Genomic DNA, 14949 nt, shown 5'->3' on the forward strand with positions numbered 1-14949 from the left:
GTGACTTAAAGATCAGGATGCAACTGATTTACATTTGATCTGTAGATCAGGATGCAACTGATTTACAGATGATCTGGCTCACCAGAGACCACCGTGATTTGTTATTGCAATTTTTACTCAACCTTCAACAGTATTTAATAACTTTTAACTCTTTACTGGACACTGAACTTAAATTGCTGCCATTGCTGGTCATCCGCTGGATGTCTTGCCATCAATGGCACTGTAAAATGAACTTTCCTTGTCAGTACTCCAAATGTTATTGTAGGCTGTACCCAGAGTGTATTTGTGTGTGTTATTTTTTTTAATCATTTTGTTACGGCTGGCAGCCTGGACTTACACTATGTAGGAGGTGTGTGCTTTCTTTTCTTTACAGGTATCTGCAGCTGTGGCTCCACCCCTGTGACAAAGCCCTGCCCAGGCAAACACACCTGTGACTACTTCCCCAATCATCCCTCCTACAATCAAGATTCACTTCCTGCCCTTATTTAAACCCTTTTCAGTTGCCAGTTCACCCTTGCCCTTGATGCCTTGCTGATTTGCAGGCTTGTGAGTACGTTACTCCCTGTTATATTTTGTATAGGTTGTTAATGATTTTGGGTTGCATAGGGGGACTTTAGATAAGTTTACACACCCCGGGGTATACATATAGTTTGTGCATTTAGACACAGTTATTCCCCTGTCTAGATTTTATTACATCAGTTTGACAGTGGCACCCTTCGGTCTTATTTCCTGTAGTTTGTGGGTGTTCATTTGGACACCTGTTGGGAGGTTTTTTTTTTTACCGTGTTTATTTGAGGGTGCCACTTTAATATCTCGTGCTTACCCTATGTTATCCCGTAGTCTGATTTATGGACTTTATTGTAAATAAAATATAACTGAAGGCTACTTGCAGTGTTTGTCCGAACTCATCTTTGACCGAACCCGTCTGCTGTGATAGTTGCGACTCCCTGGTATATCATACCGCAGGGGGAGTCGTAACACATTTCATTAAGTGTTTTTACATAAACGTGTTATCTTATTCATTCTTAAATGAAAAAAAAATTGAATCAAAATAAAAAAAATCCAATGATCTTTAATAAAATATAAGTTGAGACCTATATACGTGTGCGTATGTAAACATGTACTATAATATATAGAGATAAACTAGAAGTGGTGGAAAATATAACTTCATAAATAAAATGCATACTTAAAATTAATGAATTACAAGATCTAGAATCATAGCCACGTAAAAATAGTTTCCCATGAAGTAAACCGCTTGTAGATCCGTCAAAATGCCAGCAATTTAAGAATATTTTGTCGATAAAAATCACTCACTGAAGTACTACTGCGACATAAGACGGCCACCAAGTACCGCCGCCTCCACCTACATCCACATCTAGCCTCATATTTGTACTAGTATCTATAAAGTAGTCACCACTTCTATGCAACACTGTGGGATCCATAACCTAAGATGTCATGCCCACGAATGTGATTCCCAGGTTTATTTCGTTGTTTAAAATGGTCAAAGGGGGTTAAACTACGACTTAAATCCGAAATATATACCTTTTGCGCCAGTACTCTTACGCTACCATGGCCCATCACGCAAACAGTGAGGGAGTTGGGTCAATTTCAAAATAAAAGCTTCTAAAATACATCGAGCTATACGTTTTTAACACTGAATTTAAATTAAGCAGTTCAATAAAAATAAATCACTTACTATTAAAATACATGTTTCTCCCTGCCTCTGGTTGGAGCGAAATTGCAAAATGGCAAAATTGCATGCGATGCACAGGAAAGTCAAGATTGAGATTGTTATTCCAAAAACCTCGTCTCAACCCGGCGCTCTCTACTGCGGACTTTTGCACTCTTTCATTGACGGGAAGACACGGTAACGGCACTAGAGCGCTGGAACCAGAACAAGTCGGAGATGTTCGCCAACAAGTCGCCCAAAAGTCTGTCCGAAGATGCCTCAGCAGAGCAGATGTGTATGGTCGAGTGCGGCTGCGAAAAGGAACGCAAATGTTCCGAGCGCACTTCAGAGCAACAGGTAGGGCTCCTCAACACTCGCATTAGTGCATATATATATTGTTCGAATTATTATATTAACACCTTTTAATTCAAGCTATTTCTCCACCGTTGATCATAGTTATGGGCTATTATAATAGAAGAATAAGATAAAACAGATGGAGCATAATGAAAGACTTTATTATCAGTGAATGGTGCAGACATTGTTTGGGAGATCTTTTTTCTTTACCTTTATACGTATTCACACAATTTGGAGACAAAAACCAAAGCGACGTCACTTAGACGTTTAGGCATCAAGGCTTTCAAGATTAAATGGTGGATACCCAAACTTGGAAATCAACTGATTCTGCTTGTTTGTTTTGTTGCTTTTTCATACAATATTTTAGTACCCTGATCATTCCAAGAACATCTTGTAAAATACCCCTGAAACTAAGAGATAATTAAAAATGTACAGGTAGTAAAAAATGAAACTTGAGTCCATTGCAGCGACAAGACAAAAACAAATCCTTACTCTGTAAAGATGTGGTCTATGTATATGTGGACGTCAGTTTTTTTATCCAAATTTTGTGATGTCCACAGATGTAAATGCCCATTTTCAATGATAACTGTATGCATCTATTCCTTCATTTTCTGAATTGCTTATCCTCACAAGGGTTGCAGGAGGTGCTGGAGCCTATCCCAGCCAACTATGAGCTCCAGGCAAGGGGATGCCTTGAATCAGTGGCCAGCCAATCACAAGGCAGACAAATGTTCCTTCTCACTCGCATACCTAGGGGCAATTTACAGTTTTCAACCACCCCACCAAGCATGTTTTTGGCATGTGGGAAGAATCCGGAGTACCCAGAGAAAACCCACGCAAGCCCAGGGAGACCATGCAAACTACACACAGTCAGGACCCACCGGGGATCTAACCCTCAAACACATAACTGAGGTCGACACGTTAACCCCTCATCCACCAGGCTGTATGCATATATATTAAACACACAATTATTTATAAATGTAATATTTTAATAAATAAATGTGGGTTAAAGCAGAATGTATAAAAACAAAATTAATAAAACCAGAAATATACTTTGGTTATGGTCCGCAATAATACTGGTAAAATACTGAGTTTCTTGTTCATTTCATAGCATTCAAACGACTGCCTTGTTAAGGGTTAACCCATTGGCTGCCGTTGTCGAAAGAAGACGTCCAATCCATTTGAAGGCAAGTCACTGCCAGTTCAGCCAGTTCAAATAGATTCGATGTCTGTTGGCACGAAACATGAACTTTGCCCACCAGCCCATCCAGTGCAAATCAATCATCATCAATAATAGTGAATGGGTTAAGAGAAATATAAAATAGGGAACGTACACATTTGTAAAACTGATTAGTTATACATTTCATTAGGCTAGCCAATACATTTGTAGATACATGGCTTTAGATCTAAATTTGCTTTGTTTACTCCAGTTCGATATGCACTTTGGACAGTAAATGAGTCCTTTTGAACCTCACAGACAACATTAGTGTTTGCCGTTCAATTGGACCGCAAAGTAAAGAGACACTATGATGGATGCAGTTTTTTAACCCCATACATAGATTCATATGCCCTTACTGTAAACCAGAAAAAAATCAATGTGTGATGTAAGCATTTTCTGACCTGTAGACTGGTTACATTGCTGGGCTAAATAGTTGACTTTGAACCCATTGAGGTGCTACTGACTGACTTTAAGCGGAGTCACATTAGAAATCATGTGGAACACAAGTCATGTGCCTTCAGAAGGGTCATTTTGGATTAAGGAGAGACCGTCTGTCAGCACCAAAGTTTAAACAATACAAAAGAAAAAAATTACATTAATTCTAGCATTAACTTTTCGCTGTGTGACCAATGGGCCATTTTCAGCAAAGTAAGGGTATTTTTTATTTTGTTTTGCTTATGTCAACTGTGTGTAAAAACTTCTTTTTGTCAAAAGAAGTTGTATTTTAAATCCAAACCCTCTTTTTTTCTAATTTTATAATCCACCTGCAGTCTAGCACCAAGTCTTTTCTGGCACATAGTCACACACTTCTGTTGGGATTCTCATCTCGACCATCTTGATGTTGTGCACGTCTTAAAAATAGTTTCCTTTCTTGGAAAAGAGGGAAAGTAATCACTTGGAGCGAGGTCAGTGAGTAGGGAGATTGCTCCAATATATCGGATGCTCATGCAGATTCCCATACCAGTTTTCAGTGAAGCAGATAAGTTGTCACTCGAGCAAATCTCACCCAAAGCAACTGCCTCAGAATAAGTTTGTAGATATTCAATTTCATCGTCTAGCCCACATGGAAAGTGAAAAGTTTTGTAGTTTGGAATATTTTTTGATAACATACATTGTACAGTTTTTTTTTTCCGCTTACAGCCTGTTGAATTGGTTACAGCATGTTTCATAAGCACAAGGTAGGTGGACTCTTGAACATTTGGATATGATCCTTTTCTATTGTCTTTCCAGGAAGGCCATGACAACTTGGCTTATGAGAATGGCAGCCAATGCGACATCTGCCCTTCAGTCAAAACTTCCACAGAAACCTTTAAACTCCTGGGCATTGCCGAGGAGCACCCCGCCCAAGCTGTCGTGGAAAGTAGGATATCCAGGCTGAGCGGAGTGCTGTCGGTCAGCTCGGCTACGCCAAGCCGGCTGACCAAGGTGGAGTACCTGAGCTCTCTGATCTCTGCTGCACAGATCGCCCAGGAATTGCATGAAATGGGCTTCCATGTGGAGTCTGGAGCATGGATCCGTCTGAATGGCACGCTCCAGCAGTCTTGTGTGCAAACTATCGAGCAGCATGTGGCCTCCCTGCATGGTGTTTTACACGTTCAAGTTTCACTCGTAGAGGGCAAATTACTGGTTGTTTTTAAACCACTTCACATCACACGACAGGAGATCAGAGAGATGATTGAGGATGTAGGATTCCGAGCTACTTTACTGACTGATGATCCATCTGGAGCTATCAGCCACTGGCAGGCGGTTGCAACCCAAACTGTGACTGTTTGGATTGGAGGAATGACTTGCAACTCTTGCGTACAGTCCATAGAGGGGAGAATCTCTCAGGTGACGGGTGTACATTCCATTGAGGTGTCACTTGAAGATGAAAAGGGCACAATTACATTTGACCCTGGCCTCACAGGGCCGGAGCAGCTCAGCCTCGCTATTGAGGACATGGGCTTTGTTGCGTCACTCGGAGGTTAGTACATGTTAGAAATGTTGGTCATTCCCAGTCTAAATAAGCTTGTAATGATTACAGCGATATTGATAATACAACATTTAAAGGTCTTATTTCGCAGAATTTTATACACCAATTATAGAATCCCATCAAATAGGATTTAAAAATACACTATCAAGACTCGCATAGATTCATAACTATTCAAATTAGAACAAAAAATAGAATGTATGTAAAGTTAGCATCAGGTTTTAAAACAAAAAGTGTGATGCCGCTTAAGCATCTTTGGCCACCTGTAATTTTTAACTTGGTCAAAGCAGTCTTAAGGAAAATATTTGAATTATGACAACAGAATAGGCTACTTAGTAGGTGCTCAATTTTTTTCTTCTGGGATCAAGTTACTAACTTCACCCCTTGGTCGGATGGAAAAATTAGATGCTTATATTGGCAGTTTTGTTCCAATTTCCTACACAACACGGATGAAGTATTTTCCAATTTAATAATTGAAGTTCTTGGGGAAAAAGAACAAAAACCCTGGCCGCCAAATTAATAAAACTAAACATAAGAGGTCATGTATGCGACGACTCCATTCGTTACAACACACGGTAGTAGTACTGTAGTATTCTGATCATTACAGAAATGGAATTAAAACAGTTTTTGGGTTCCATTTTGCAGTGAAAATGACTATGAATTGTGACTCAGTAAAGTCTAATCAATCAAATTCAGTAACACCCCGCCCCTAGGATAGTGAGCCTTTAAGTGTGATCTCCTATGTAGAAAGCAAGACCGAATTTGCTAAATGTCAGGGCCAGTCACCCTTATGTTGGCCCCAAGTCGGCTACCATAGAAACAAGCCAGCCTTGCGCGCTTGCCATTGTGACATGAAGGGTTCTTCTGGGGTCTTTATTTTTGGATTCTAGTCAGCAGCAGCTTATAATATACATGATTAACTGCACAGAGGTCAAATACTGCTTTAAAATGGTGCAGACATGACATATAGGTTTAAGTTTAATTTGGTAAGCCGAAGAGATGCCTTATATGGAACATTTTAAGAAGAAAATGAAGAAGCATTAATCCTTGATTCTTTTGGCCAAATTTGTGCTCATCAGAACCTGTCCAACCTCAGGAAGCATCCATAAGCCATGGACTCTCAGACTGGTCTTGCGAAAGGAAGTTTAGCAATGGCACCGTATGTCATTCCATTCCTGAAAACCAGCAGACCGGCACCAAAGAGCAAAAATGCTTCATCAGTGTGAATGGAATGACCTGTGCATCGTGTGTGGCCAACATTGAGAGAAACCTACTGAAGCATCAGGGTAAGGCCTGTAAAGTGGTTGAGGACTGTAAACAAAATCATAAATTGAGAATCTTTAAACACATTGGAAACTTAACCGTTATGTTATACATATCCGCCACCTTACTGTCGCAGAACAGATAATAACTTACAGTTTACCTTTGCTTAGGGATCATATCTGTTTTGGTGTCACTGATGGCTGGAAAGGCAGAGGTGAAATACAACCCAGACGTGATTAACGTTCCCGCTGTGACTCAGCTTATAGAGGACCTGGGCTTTGGTGCCAAGTCCATAGAAGACAACAAAATCACACACGGGCAACTGGATCTCACTGTAAGTAGATTTATTGTACCAACAGCATTTGGAGAGTTACTTTCCTTCACTTCCGCACTTCCAGATAATTGGAATGACGTGCACGTCGTGTTCTCACAATATTGAGTCCAAGCTCAGCACAACCAAAGGGATAATAGGTGCCTCTGTTGCCTTGACAACCAAAACAGCCAGCATTCAGTTTGACCCAGACCTACTGGGACCTCGAGATATAATCAAGCTCATTCAGGTGAAACGTGGGACTCATACTGTGATACTTTCTCTGCCATATCTTGAGGTAAGTGTCTTCCTTTAGAATCTTGGCTTTGAGGCCACTCTGAAGAAGGTGGGCTTCAAAAGCAATCTTGACCACGCAGAAGAGATTCGACAGCAAGTATCTGGTCACCTTGTTGTTGCAACAAATTTATCCAAAAGTCATTTTAAATACCATAGTGAAAAAATGTGTTTGCTTTTAAATGGTTGCAGATGGAAAACATCCTTCTTGCTTAGTCTAGTCTTCGGCCTGCCTGTAATGGGCCTCATGATCTACATGATGGTGATGGATGGTCAGCATCAGCAGCATGGTGGCGTCATGCCAGAGGTGCAAAGCTTGCTACCTGGCCTTTCAGTCCTAAATTTGATCTTCTTCCTACTATGTACGCCTGTCCAGGTACATTTCTGCCCTCATCAGGGATAATCAAATTGCAGCACACACGCTGATTGAGGAATTTTCTTATGAGGTGTTAAAAAAAGTTGAAGTCTAAATTTTAAAGACTCCCTTTAAAACTCATTCACTTCCAAAGATGTGTACATATTTTGGAACGCTTACATTCGCCACCAAACATTTTGTATAAACAATGTTGTTCATGACGTTCAACCTCTCATATAACTAAAGAATGAAAAATACTAAAATATATATTTTTTTGATGGTAAAGATGGCAATCCAGTTTTTGTTAGTTTTATGTTAGTTTTTCCATGGAACACAATGTTATCCGGTGCTTGAAAGATCAGTCAAAGTCATTGCACAGTCCCAAAGGGGGATGTCTTGTGAATGACATTCTCTTGGCCTTGCTTTCCACCAGGTATTCGGAGGACGTTATTTCTACATCCAGGCATACCGCTCTTTGAAACACGGCACAGCCAACATGGATGTCCTTATTGTACTAGCCACCTCCATCGCATACATTTACTCTTGCGTGGTGCTCATTGTGGCCATGGCAGAACAAGCCATTCAGAGTCCAGTCACATTTTTTGACACACCACCAATGCTTTTCGTTTTCATTGCACTGGGCCGATGGCTGGAGAATCTGGCGAAGGTACATAAAAAAAATGTAATTTGTAAACTATCTACCCAAAAAGGTCATTCTACAGCAAGACAATCAACCATATGTTGTTCACCTTCTTCACAATTAGAGTAAAACCTCTGCAGCTTTGGCCAAGTTAATGTCACTACAAGCCACTGATGCAACTGTGGTCACCATGGGACCTGACCACTCTATTATCAGGTGATAAAAAACACAAATACAAATGTAGATAGTAAAATATGAGCTAACTTTTAACATATTACACTTGACATTGTGTAACTCAGTGAGGAGCAAGTGCCAGTAGAGTTGGTGCAACGGGGTGACGTTGTGAAGGTGGCCCCAGGAGGGAAGTTTCCTGTGGATGGAAAAGTGATTGAAGGAAGCTCAATGGCAGACGAGTCTTTAATCACAGGTAATTCATTATTTAGCCTATCCATTTTCTGTGTGACATTTCCTCAGAGGAATTAACATATGAAATCCGCAGTCCAGTATTTTCGGTGTGGTATCTGCATTAATTGTTTCATGCCTACAAACTTATTTTTTTTTTGGTTTATCAAACACTAACTTGCCCATAGCAGGGAAAAACTGTTTGGTCGAACATATATGCACAATGGCTGGCTGTCAACCAGTCCAGACACAGGGTTCAGCTACCAACACCCTTGCATAAAGACCGAATGAGTGGATTTCCAACATGCTACTGGTGTGTCCTAAAAAGGCATTTCCTTCTCACCTCTATTAGGAGAGCCCATGCCTGTCAGTAAGAAGGTGGGCAGCTCAGTGATTGCAGGCTCCATCAATGCTCACGGCGCTCTTCTTGTGGAAGCCACCCACGTTGGCGCAGAAACAACACTTTCACAAATAGTCAAATTGGTGGAGGAAGCCCAAACTTCCAAGGTTAGTCAATATGCATTTTTGAGTGTTTTAATGTCCAAATTTTGGGAGGAAAAATTCCAGTTTTGCCCTACTTCTGACATTTTGGCGTTATGTATTAAAAGGCCAGCACTATTTCCTTCCGCCAGGCTCCCATTCAGCAGTTTGCTGACCGACTCAGTGGATATTTTGTCCCCTTCATCATTGTGGTCTCTCTTCTAACACTGGTGGCCTGGATTGCCGTAGGCTTTGTCAACTTTGACATTGTGAGAGAAAACTTCCCGGTAGGTGTGCACTTTGCCCACCCTCATATTCAAGAATACTTTATCAGAGCTTAAGTAGATACAGTAAGTCAGGAATCTTTTCTTAATATGAAATGTTTTATCTTTATTTCTTAATGCTATTTCTTGCAACCTGCGATAACATTCAAGAAAAAAACCGATCAATTTGAATGCTTTGCACATGCTTATGTTCGCCACAGGGTTATAATAACAACACATCGAAGGCAGAAGTCATCATCCGGTTTGCCTTCCAGGCATCCATCACTGTCCTCTCTATTGCATGTCCCTGTTCTCTGGGACTGGCAACACCGACAGCAGTCATGGTGGGCACCGGGGTGGGAGCGCAGAACGGGATTCTCATCAAAGGAGGGGAGCCTCTGGAAATGGCGCACAAGGCAAAGCAAATTATTAATTTAGGCTTCACTAGGTTCCAAGATGATGGAGATGATTAATTAACTTTCACTTTCCCTTTAGATCGATGTAGTGATGTTTGATAAGACCGGGACGATCACTAATGGCGTGCCACGTGTGACGCGTGTGTTGGTACTGTGGGAGATGGCCCGAATGCCTCTGAGAAAGATCCTGGCTTTGGTGGGAACAGCAGAGGCCAGCAGTGAGCACCCACTTGGCATTGCAGTTGCCAAGCACTGTAAAGAAGTGAGTGTTTTCCATTGTGTCTTAGTTTTCTGAAGTCAAGTGTGTTTTATTTGTAAAATTCTATTTTACATATTGTGTCAAGGGTTCAAAGTATAGTGGTTCACTCGCCTCATTTCGGTGTGGGCGGGTGCGGTATGATTGAGTACCAGTGGTTGTCCGTCTCTCTGTGTGTCCAATGGGTAACTGGTGAGCAGTCTAGGCTGTAGTCTGCTTTTCGCCTGAAGTCAACTGGAATAGCCTTTGGCAACCCCCGCAACCTTTAGGAGGATGTGTGGTATGGAAGATGAATTAAGTTATGTTAATGCACTTTTTACTGAACCTCACATTAGTGGAAGTCTTGGCATTGGAGTCAGAAATGGACAACTTAATGCAAGAAACCTCAAAAAGGAGGGCACCTGTCTTAGCTGGCTGGGTTGCAATGGAAAAATCATTATAACAATTTTGGCACCAAAATTTCAGTAGCCTGATTGTTGCCCATTTGTACATTTAAACTTTTAATGCATAGCTCATCAAGCACCTTCTCACTCAGTTGTCAGCTAACCACTAATGTGAGAGGAAGATAACAGGATGATAGCTTATACTGATTAAATAACAAATGCACAATCCTGCTCAGTATTGGCAAGAGAAAAAAAGTACAGTGAAAATTGGAGATGTGGAGCATAATACAAAGAGTAAATGCATCTTTTTTTTTTTTGGAGTTAGGGCCAAGTAACAAAAAGAGCCCGTTGTATGTTAAAATTGTGAGTACATTTATTTTTTAGGCCCTCTAATCTAATATAAAATCATTTGGTTTAAAAGTTTCATCTTACAGTTGACTAAAAACTTAGATATTGTTTTTTGAAATGTTGTGCAAAAAAATCTCTATGCATTTATAGTAATTAATAATAGTGAGAACAGTAGTGGTCCCAATGATCCTGATTGCCCTGTGGCTGTAATCGTGCAGATTTAAATAGTCGAAAGGAACAGGATAAGGGGTTAATTGGACAGGCAGATGAATTTTAAAGTTGCAAACCAGGCTAATGGAACCCTAAGAGATGAGGCAGCAAATTCCTTAGTTATCCTTGACGATAGATTCAAGTTTGGTCCAAAATGTGAGCAAAAAAGATGGTTTCACAAAGCAAGAGCCTGAAAACAAAAGGCACCACAAGGGAGCTGATTGGTATTGTTGATGTGTACAGGAGCTAGGCTCCGATGTGCTGGGTTACTGCCAAGACTTCCAAGCAGTGCCCGGCTGCGGGATCAGTTGTCAGGTTACCAACGTGGACCACCTGGTACCTTCGCACCGTGAACAGCAGTTCCTTTTACCGGGTTCGTACACAGATGAGACAGAGGAAATGCCGAAATCAGGTCCATCAAGTGAGTGACTTGACAACAGACGCAATTTTCTCAATTGAATTATATTGTAATGCTTTTAAAAAAATGATCTGTCTTACAGGCGAGATCGTATGTTACTCTGTCCTCATCGGGAACAGAGAGTGGATGAGGAGGAATGGCCACCATGTTGGAGCAGATTTGGACGAGGCCATGTCGAGCCACGAGGCCAAGGGCCAGACGTCTATTCTGGTGGCTATAGATGGTGAGTGAAAGCAGAACCGCGGGTTATCCTGGACAAGCTGCGTTCCTTCAAATGCTCCTTTCTACAGGTGTATTGTGTGCCATGATCGCCATTGCAGACACAGTAAAGGCGGAGTCTGCCTTGGCAGTGCACACACTCCAAAGCATGGGCATTCAGGTGGTTATGATAACGGGGGACAACAGACGCACTGCTGAAGCCATAGCTGCACAGGTTAATATACACGAATTAGTCTGAAAAGATGACTGAGTTTTCAACACTCTCAGCCTTTCACGTCCAGGTGTGCTTATCCATCACAGGTAGGGATTAGAGAGGTGTCTGCAGAGGTTCTACCCTCTCACAAAGTGGCCAAAGTGCAAGAGCTCCAGGAACGAGGTTTGTGTGTGGCCATGGTAGGAGACGGCGTCAACGACTCCCCCGCCCTCGCCCGTGCTGATGTTGGCATTGCCATCGGTACAGGCACTGACGTGGCCATCGAAGCAGCGGATATAGTTCTCATCAGAGTGTGTGTCAACGCTAAGTGTAGAACGTCACATCCTTGTCATGTCACAGCTTGCCATCATTTCTTATTGTGTCGGCTCTGCAGAATGACCTCCTGGATGTAGTTGCCAGTATCGACTTGTCCAAGCGAACTGTGCGGAGAATACGGATAAACTTTTTCTTTGCCACTATCTACAACCTTGTCGGAATACCCATTGCTGCAGGTGAGCACTTAGGTGATGCAATGTAGAGGTAAATAAGTCGTCAGTGGTGTTTCAACTTACAGACATCTTGTTTTTAATTCATTCATTTTCTTGAATAACCATTTAGTAATTATTTAACGAAAGAGTGCACTGTTGAAGTAGCATTGCGTACGTCTATATAGTCGTGCTTACCCAGCCCACTTTCCACACACCTTAGGAATGTTCATGCCTGCCGGTCTGGTGCTCCAACCGTGGATGGGCTCAGCTGCAATGGCTACCTCTTCCATTTCTGTGGTGCTGTCATCTTTGCTGCTCAGATTGTGAGTGCTGCTTCACTATTACATTGTGTGTTTGTGTTCATTTGCATGGTCTTTCTGTGCTTGTGTAGATTTTCTCTGCATTGTCCAAATAATGCTTTACAGGTTTCAGCTCAAGCTGTTATGATCTGGGTTGGGCCCCAAAGCAGGCGAGGAAATATACGTCGTACTTTTCAGAGAACCTTTATTTGATATACGCTTTGTCTGCAACAATGGCGGTTTCTGTTTCGGTGGCGTAGTCTTGGAACTTGTATCCTTGATCCGTAGTCCTGGTTAGTCTACTTGGTGCGTGGTCCTTTCCGTTCTTGGGTCAATGGGCTTGGCGTGGTCCTCTCCGTTCTGGGGTCAATGGGCTTGGCGTGGTCCTTTCCGTTCTTGGGTCAATGGGCTTGGCGTGGCCCTTTTCCGTTCTTGGGTCAATGGGCTTGGCGTGGTCGAATTCCTGGGCACAAAAAAGGTCGTTGATCTAAACATGAACAATAGGATATACGAGAAAGTACTTTTGACAAGACGATCCGGCATATGGTCAAGTTTCTGGTGGCCTTATATCCTGGTTGATTGTCGATGGCCTCCACCTGGCGCCACTGCGCTCGTTAGGGGCTGGGCTTGTGATTGGTTGACTGGCCCACCCAGCCACCAGTCTAGTCGGAGGCCTGACACAAGTCTTCATTTCAATTGAAAGGCAGCAAGAGGATGGATGAAAGGTGTTTGTGTTTTGGGCAGCTATTCAGATACTGGAAGCCACCTGTCTTCCTATTACCACAGCAAATGTTTGAATTCGATACACACAGACCAGACTTGTCTTTCCATTATGTAGCTGCCAGATACCAAGTCCAAGCTTGAAATGAGCAAATATTGTTATTTTATTAGCTGGGTTGGCAAACAGAACACCCATGCACTGGGAAAATGCAAACAACTCACAGAAAGTTCCAAGAGCAACTGACTTGTTCAACTGACTGTGAAAACAACTTTGGCAAAGTTTTACAAATACAAATGTAAAGACAAGATTTTGGAATTGAATGTGTTCATGGACAAAATTAAGAAATTATTTAAGCCAAACAGTCAAACATTAAAACAACATTTTCTTTTCAGCAATGCAAGACAATAACCTTAACTTTAGACATTTATTTTTGCAAATCAGTCAATTTCAGTATTTCTACGTTACAAGTTAGGGCAGCCCGGCAGATTTAAATTAAATCCAGGCTTTTCCACCTCTTTGGAGTTTGCATTTTGACACTCTAAATTGCCCCTAGGTATGGGCGTGAGTGTGCATGGTTGTCCGGCTCCTTGTGCCCTGCAATCGGCTGGCCACTGATTCACACGGTTTAGAAAATGAGATGATATGAGTCTTGCATCGAGACTCGATATTGGCACACTTTCAAAATCAGGTAACTCAGAATCGCTTGCAAAAATATATGATTGGGACATCCATCTTTACTGCCGCTATCACATAAAACTCAGTGGCTGTAGTGCATTTCATGTAATCATGTCATTGAATAGCCTCCAATCATATGACTATATTTTCCAGGTACAAAAAAACTTCAATGGAAGTGTATGAGTTAAGAGCGAGAAGCATCATACGGAGTCTTCAGTCCTCACAGATCAGTACGTATCCGAGACCAGAAGGTCACCTGCGCAGTCCTTCTGCAGTTTCTGCCACTAGATCTTGGGATCAAAATGGCACCAATGGCACACTCGTTTTATAATACAGTATCTCTGTATATTTATGTGAATAAAGATTTCCAAAGAAATGATTTTTTGTTCGCCGCATCAATGAGAGCAGTTAAGTGTAAAATAGAACAATAGCTCAACGCGTTAATAAATATGACTCGTGCACAATGATTTTGGTTGTAATTTCAGGTATTATATCCCTTTGAACACATGGAGTTACAACAATTTGATATATAATGGGATCCAATATGTTTTAAGTTAATCATTTTTAGGATCTCCAGAATAGTAAGTTAGTTTCGAGCAGTTTTTAGTTCTGACTGTATACCGGTTGTTAATTAGATATAGAGTGCATGGAGGCATACTGAAAATATTCATCACAGTAATTGAAAACATGTTGGTGATGATTAATTAAGTCTGACTGATTAAACAACTTCCCCTTCATTTTAAAAAAAAAGTACTGAGTGCACCATTTGAGTATACAGCATAAATATATAAAAAAAATATATGACAGGTGTATCATCAGCGGAAGAGCATATCAATAAAGTTAATGTGGAGGGAGCGAATGGGAGGTGACAACTAATGAATTATGCTTGCGCTGTCCTTTTTTCTCTCTTTAGAAACGTAGCTTCCTTGGAGCTGGACTTAATTCTAAATAAGGACATCAATTTATGGAATGACATGACATTTTACTGGCTTAAACTAGTGAATGGCTGCATCTAATTGGACGTAGACTGTATCACAAAAGCTAAATGTCTGGGTAATAAAAAAAATTCAAAGCTCTTTTACCTGAACTTAAATCTTGATTTCTT

At 41.3% G+C, this 14949-nt stretch overlaps 1 protein-coding gene across 2 annotated transcripts; it reads left to right on the top strand.

Moving 5' to 3' along the window:
* The first annotated feature begins 1611 nt into the window (after positions 1–1611).
* On the top strand, positions 1612–14220 carry atp7b (ATPase copper transporting beta). 2 transcript variants are annotated; one of them, XM_077725793.1, is made up of 21 exons: positions 1613–2026; positions 4473–5205; positions 6291–6497; positions 6645–6808; positions 6873–7034; positions 7101–7174; positions 7271–7454; positions 7867–8100; positions 8198–8289; positions 8373–8500; positions 8828–8982; positions 9108–9242; positions 9440–9634; positions 9714–9896; positions 11075–11252; positions 11332–11472; positions 11540–11682; positions 11769–11972; positions 12056–12173; positions 12370–12472; positions 13998–14220. In XM_077725793.1, the coding sequence occupies exons 1-21, from the start codon at positions 1907–1909 to the stop codon at positions 14173–14175; spliced, it is 3831 nt and encodes a 1276-aa protein (XP_077581919.1). In that variant the 5' UTR covers positions 1613–1906; the 3' UTR covers positions 14176–14220. The 2 variants fall into 2 exon arrangements, with proteins under 2 accessions (XP_077581910.1, XP_077581919.1); XM_077725784.1 differs by having other exon boundaries at positions 1612–2026; positions 7101–7454.
* The last annotated feature ends 729 nt before the right edge of the window (positions 14221–14949 follow it).

The sequence above is a fragment of the Stigmatopora nigra genome, chromosome 1 (assembly GCF_051989575.1).
Source record: "Stigmatopora nigra isolate UIUO_SnigA chromosome 1, RoL_Snig_1.1, whole genome shotgun sequence".
NCBI classification, from domain to species: Eukaryota; Metazoa; Chordata; class Actinopteri; order Syngnathiformes; family Syngnathidae; genus Stigmatopora; species Stigmatopora nigra.

Bases quoted from the DNA above. Each gene is read 5' to 3' on its own strand.
- atp7b (XM_077725784.1), top strand. From the start codon at position 1,907: ATGTTCGCCAACAAGTCGCCCAAAAGTCTGTCCGAAGATGCCTCAGCA. The intron at 5,206-6,290 runs GTTAGTACATGT...TGTGCTCATCAG, and splicing joins CTTTGTTGCGTCACTCGGAG to AACCTGTCCAACCTCAGGAA. The intron at 9,635-9,713 runs GCAAAGCAAATT...CTTTCCCTTTAG, and splicing joins CTCTGGAAATGGCGCACAAG to ATCGATGTAGTGATGTTTGA.